The sequence below is a fragment of the Lynx rufus genome, unplaced genomic scaffold, assembly GCF_022079265.1.
Source record: "Lynx rufus isolate CCGP_SWC_20201006 ecotype Redwood Valley unplaced genomic scaffold, mLynRuf1.p SCAF_9, whole genome shotgun sequence".
Lineage (NCBI taxonomy): Eukaryota > Metazoa > Chordata > Mammalia > Carnivora > Felidae > Lynx > Lynx rufus.
The window spans coordinates 108,966,470-108,972,469 of record NW_025814897.1 but is presented as its reverse complement, the minus strand read 5'-3'; the positions used below and the strand labels follow the sequence as shown (position 1 = coordinate 108,972,469).

At 47.6% G+C, this 6,000-nt stretch overlaps 2 protein-coding genes across 2 annotated transcripts; both read right to left on the bottom strand.

The window, feature by feature from the left end:
- Positions 1–260: 260 nt before the first annotated feature.
- LOC124505798 (general transcription factor II-I repeat domain-containing protein 2-like) lies at positions 261–2,323 on the bottom strand. Its single transcript, XM_047071834.1, has one exon. It carries the CDS (start codon positions 2,094–2,096, stop codon positions 309–311), a length of 1,788 nt encoding a protein of 595 aa, XP_046927790.1. The 5' UTR covers positions 2,097–2,323; the 3' UTR covers positions 261–308.
- A 48-nt stretch (positions 2,324–2,371) lies between these two features.
- Positions 2,372–3,337, bottom strand: LOC124505799 (putative ubiquitin-like protein FUBI-like protein ENSP00000310146). Its single transcript, XM_047071835.1, has 2 exons — positions 2,765–3,337; positions 2,372–2,659 (listed from the first exon to the last, which is right to left on the bottom strand). The coding sequence occupies exons 1-2, from the start codon at positions 2,954–2,956 to the stop codon at positions 2,384–2,386; spliced, it is 468 nt and encodes a 155-aa protein (XP_046927791.1). The 5' UTR covers positions 2,957–3,337; the 3' UTR covers positions 2,372–2,383.
- Between the last annotated feature and the right edge of the window lie 2,663 nt (positions 3,338–6,000).

The window sequence follows — 6,000 nt, the reverse complement described above, 5'->3', positions numbered from 1 at the left end:
CCCTGGCTTGAGACAAGTAGAAAAACAAACACGAAGTATGGCAACCAGCTCCATCAGGCCGAAGTCTCAAACTAAAGTTGGGTAGCCAAGTAAGTTAGACAAGCAAGCGTAACAGGCCCCAGTATATGAAAAATCAAACGCCAAGGGAAAAACAAACAACCTAAACTTTTTTTTTTTTTGCAATCGAACCACACTGCAAGTGGGTAACATATAAAGTTTATAATACTGGGTGTTTCAAAGACAAAATTTAAAAATACATGTTGAAAAATAGAAATCTTTTAATTATTAAAATTTTTGTTCATAATCTGTTATTCCTTTGATTTGGAACCAGAAACCTGACACCTTTTTTTCTGCACCAAGATGTCAATGTCTGGTCTCATATTTCGAGTCGCAATGTGGAGAACTGAGTGTAATCCTGTATCCTTTAATTGGGAGCGAAACTTAGTTTTACTCAATTTCATAACAGAAAACAGCTGTTCACAGACATAGGTGCTTCCGAACATGGACAGAATTTTTGCACAATGTTTTCTATATTTGGGGTAACTCTTGCTGAGGTATTTGTAGAATTCTGGTATTCCAATGTCATCATATTTCGTTTTTAATACCGTATTACACTGCAGTTCAATAACTTCCATTTGTAATTCTTCATTAACGCTATCGATGTTAATTGAGAAGGGTGAGCTAAACAGTATGAGTTCATTTTCATAATGTTTGAAATCAAAGAACCTTTTTTGGAATTCCATCTTTAACTCCACAATTTTGGGGATGTAGATTAAGCCATCACGTTCGTTTCTGGAAACCGATTTCAGTGTAGGAAAGTGAGCCAGATTATTTGCAGCCAAATGAGCTTCCCAGAGACTCAATTTTGTGAGGAAAGAGCAAACTGAATCATACATTTGTGTCACTACTTGTGAACGTCTCTGAAGGGAGATATTCAAAGTGTTCAGATGGTTTGTGATGTCAACTAAAAAGGCCAGGTCTCTGATCCAGTCTTCGCTGGTGAGCTGGGGAAGGGGTTTGCCCTTGGAAGACATGAACACATCTATCTCTTTTATCAATTCAAAAAATCTCTTCAGCACCATGCCACGACTAAGCCACCTTACCTTTGTATAGTAAAGGAGATTACCGTATTGGGCATTCAGTTCCTCAAGCAAAGCCCTGAACTGCCTGTGGTTGGAGCCACGGGTGCGTATCCAGTCTACTGCGTTAATCACTACGTCCATGACATGTTCTAGCTTTAACTTTTTAGTACAAAACAATTCCTGGTGAATAATGCAGTGGATAGATTTAAGCTCTGCATCCTTGAAAAACATTTTGACCTTGGACTTAAGTTTTGCCACAAGTCCAGTGTTATCACAGACCATCGCAGGAGCACCATCTGTGGTTACACTTACTAGTTTTGACCAGTCAACATTAAACTTTTCAAGACTTTTCTCAACATACAAAAACAGGTCATTCTCAGATGTTGGGTCTGTCATGGGCACCATGTCCAAAAGTTCTTCAGTGATGTCAAAATTCTCATCAACACCCCGGATAAATATAATCAACTGCCTCGTATTATTTATGTATGTGCTCTCATCAACTGCAATAGAAAATGTCACAAATGATTTCACTTTTTCTCGCAACTTGTCCTGTAGGTTCTCAGCCATATCTTTTACTCGCTGAGCAACAGTGTTTCCAGTTAGACTTATGTTGGCAAATGCCGGTTTCTGCTCTGGACACAGGATTTCCGCAGCACTCAAGAGACAGTCTTTTATAAACTCACCATCTGTAAAAGGTTTCGATGCCCGGGCAATTTTCTCACTTATGACATAACTGCATTTCACAGCAGCATCACTTAGTTTATTTGTATTTGATGACAGATGCTGAAGAAAGTTTAGTCCTTTCTTGAGTTCGTTAAGTTTTTCATCACGCATCTCTTCCGTATACCGGTCAAAGTGCTTACTATGGTTTGCCTCGTAATGGCGTCTTAAGTTGTATTCTTTTGACACAGACAAAGTCTGGTTACATATTAAACACACGGGGCTGTTCTTAACTTCCACAAAGAAATACGCTCGTTCCCACTTTTCTTGAAACATGCGATGCTCTCGATCCATCTTTCGTTTTCCCACTTTTGACAGAGAAACAGGGACAAAAACAGAGTTCACTTTTCTTTACTGTAAGAGAAATACCACCACAAGCCTGAAGATAAAATGGTGCCTGACATTGGTTCTGAGGAGTGGAGGAGGGAGGAATGGAACCTGTAGCAAACTGTAAAGCCTTCCAAAGGGCACAGCCACGACTCAGCCGGGGCAGATTGTGAGTATGTGGGAACCCAGGCCCCACTGCCACCAGATCTACCCAATCGCTGAAGCAAAGCCAGATATTGTATTTTAACACAAAATCAGCCGACTTTTAGACACGGTAAATTAAGGCAAAATATGCTAGACACTGCGAAAGGCAAACCAAGTGAGTAAGTGTAAGGATCGTAAAGAACCCCATGGTAACAGTTTGGCCTCTTGCAGCCCGACTCACCTCCTAGCATTCGGCCAACCACTTCCAGGGTTGCCAGGGCTTCTACCCCACACTGACCCAGGGTGGCTTCATCCTGCAGGGGAGAACCTGCCAGAAGAACGACTTTGTCTTCAGTGGTGAGGCCCTCCAGGAAGGCCACATGAGCCTAGGGAAGAAAGGGAGGGTCAAGAGTGTTCTCGGGGGAAGTCACAGGAAGCCAGGCACAGGGCACATGGGTTAGGGAAGCTCAGGGATACACTATCACCTTTACCTTGATCTGGGCAACTGTCTCCAGGCCGGTAACTTCAAGAGTGTGCAGCTCCCGGGCACGGACAAACAGCTGCATGTCAGTGACTTGGCGACAGAGAAGAGTGAGGTCAGCAGCTGGGAGACTCAGGAAGAGGGGTTGTGGGGGTCCAGGACAGTTCGTGGGGCAGAAGAACACTAGTGGGCGGAACAGCATCCTTGGGGAATCGCGGGGCAGAGCTAACCAGAGCCCGCAGTGGGGGCACGCACAGGGGCGAAAGGTTAGACCTCCCCCGACCCCGAGCCCAGGTCCCGCTTCCCCGCTCCCCTAAGCCTTGCTGCCTTCGGTCCCTCAAGTATCACGTTTCCGTTCCACCCGGATCTTACCTGGGACCGAGCCTCGCGCGCCGCCGTAACCGTGGAAACGGAATCCAGAGGCTACAGAGCGAAGGCGCGAAGACACCCGCCACTAGGGGCGCATTGCGTCACTGCCCCGCGCCTCCTCAGGCCTCGCCCCCGCGCCCTTCGCCACGCCCCCCGCGGTCCGCGCACGCGCGGGCGCCGTCCAGGGCGGGCAAAGGCTCTCGGAGGCGGCGCCAAGATGGCGGCCCCCGTGCTCAGGCTCTTTTGGCGGAGCTGGAAAGCGGGCTCTCTGCAGTTTGTGGGATGCGGCAGGTGATGGGAGCCGCTTAGCCTAACACTCACACGGAAGTCCAGCCATTTCTCGGGACCTCGGAGCAACGAGTAGCCCGCTAGAACCTCGGTTTTCTCCTTCGAGGTGGACATCTGTTTTAAGCACAGGTAGGGTGAGGGTGCAGAGAAAGAGAGGAGGTAGCAAAGAGTGCGCAGGACAGGGGCGCCTGGCTGGCTGAGTCAGAGGAGCGAGTGACTCTTGATCCTGAGGTTGCCAACTCGAGCCCCATGTTGGGTGTAGAGATTACTTAATAAAATCTTCGAAAAAATGCGTAGAGGGACAGAACGACCACGGGGCTTCAGGTGTGGCCATGGTCCCTGATGGCCTCAACTACAAGGAGCAGCATGTTTAGTTCGGCTCCCTCTTTTCATTTAGACTGGGGGCAGGAGGTAGACTGAGTGGGACGCCCAGGAACTGTGGGTCCCAGAGGGCCTTCAGCCCACCCCCACCTTGGCAGCCCCTTTCCGTTGTAACCCTCAGGCCTAATCCAGCACTGGGGTATTGTGTTGGAAAGAAATACTCCACGAGGATCCTTATGGCAGAATAGTTGTCATAGATTGTAGGGGGGAAAAAAACAAAAACAAAAACCTAGGCCTGAATCCCAACTCACAATTTACCCTGAGGGTCTAACTCTTCTGTGAAGCTGGGCAACAATAATTACTCTCTAGAAGGGTTGCAGGAAATAGGTACAACTCTCACTTAGCATGGTGTTAGGTATGCCTGCATAAAACTAAAACCAGGAAAAACGTGTATCAGAAAGACTTCTAAATGTTGAAAGCCTTTTATCTTGGCCTGGTATAATGGTTTAGACTTTGGAGCCAGACTGAATTCAGATAGCAGTTCCGTGGCCTACAATCTCTATGATCATCGGCAAGTTACATAACCTGTACCTCAGCTTTCTCATCTGAGAATGGGGATAATAGAACCTACTCCTATGAGAATTGAGTAAGTCAATGTATTTATAAACCATTTGGAACAGTATCTGGCACAGAATAAGTGAAACATTGTTAATAAATAAAAACAGAGATATACCATGTTGAGTTAGACTTGTGATCCAAGCGTTTTTTCATAATTCTTCAAACACAACTCACTTGAGCCTCACAGATGGGAGAAGCAGACACATCAGAGGCCAGCCCTTTTCCAGTCTTGTAACCCATTAGTCTGGGTTCCTGGCCTTGGGTTCTGCTTTGCTCCCTGCCTGGAATGTTCTCCTTTCACCTGTTGAGTTTCTTCTATCCATTCTTGGAAGCCAGTCGCTAAGTTGGTTGTTTCTTTGCTTCAGACACAGACCCAGGAGCTGCCTAATCACTCTACCATGGTGGAGTCTGGTTGAGTGCTAGTCTGTGGAGATCCTGCTACCCCCAGAAGTATCCCAAAGCCCCCAAAGCATGCACAGTGTTTCATCTTGAGTGGCTGGCACCTCTACACATTTAATCCCAGGATATGGGGGTAGCTTGAAGGCTGTGAGGGACTTTCAGGGGTACCCTGAGGGCAACAGTATCCATCACCGTGGCCCTTGGTGTTTGTGGAAGAGCCCACTCCCGCATCCCATGGTCGGCCCGCCTTCATCTGGGGTTTGCCTGGTGGACAGGACCTGTGGGGAAATTCCTCAGGGCTGACATCTGACTCAGGTCCTCAGTAGTGGCCAGAAGTAGAGCCCTCTGTCTCCAAACACTATTGGATGCCTTACAGAGCTTTCCCAGATGAGAACAAGTGAAGCGCAGAGAAGACCCAAGTGCTTGGATTCCCCCAGTACGCCTGTGTTCTTGGCCTTGCATCCCTATCTCATCGCTACCTGAGGTTTCTAATTCAAGAACATGTGGCATCACAAGAACATAGGCTTGGGAGTCGATGGATCTAGGTTTAATTTTGGCCCCGTCATATACTGTGGGTGTCAGTCTCTCCCAACCTCAGTTTCAGCAGGATAGAGATACTACATCTGACCTCAGAGGGCTGTTAGGATAAAATGAAGGTGCACATAAATCACTCAGAACTCTGTTCCTTTGTTTCAGAAATTTATCTGAGTCTTCCCGGCCTAAAGAAGGGAGAGATCGTTCTCAGAGAGTCACCTAAAACCCCACAGCAGCTGTGGCCTTGGTTTCATTTATACATTCATTTCTTCCTTCATTCCACAGACACTTACTGAGCACAACTCAAGCAGGAGACAAGTGCCAGGCCCTGTGCCTGACAGTGAGGTGTCAGGGTGAATAGTTTGTCCTGGCTGTAAACTTATGGAAAAGGGAGGCTCTTGACCTGGAGTCTGGAGGTGGCTTGGCCATTTGGTGCTGCCCGTCTGTAGACGCTGAGAAAACAGGTGCTCAGCTTTGGGGAGATGAAGCCTAGGGAGAACTGGCTTATCATCTGTATTCTTTGCAACTCCCCCCCTCCCCCCACCTCACCCAACCCGCCCTACTCTGTAAGGTGTTTCCCGACGCACAACATCACCTACCTTGTGTACGAGCACTACCCACAGCAACCTCCAGATGAGAAGAGGGGAGACTTCTAGTCAGTGGGTAGATGGGTCAGACTTCTGGTCTGTTGCCTTTTCAGGGCTAAGGGGGTGGGAG

Bases quoted from the DNA above. Each gene is read 5' to 3' on its own strand.
- LOC124505798 (XM_047071834.1), bottom strand. From the start codon at position 2,096: ATGGATCGAGAGCATCGCATGTTTCAAGAAAAGTGGGAACGAGCGTAT.
- LOC124505799 (XM_047071835.1), bottom strand. From the start codon at position 2,956: ATGCTGTTCCGCCCACTAGTGTTCTTCTGCCCCACGAACTGTCCTGGA. The intron at 2,660-2,764 runs GTAAAGGTGATA...TTTCTTCCCTAG, and splicing joins AGACAGTTGCCCAGATCAAG to GCTCATGTGGCCTTCCTGGA.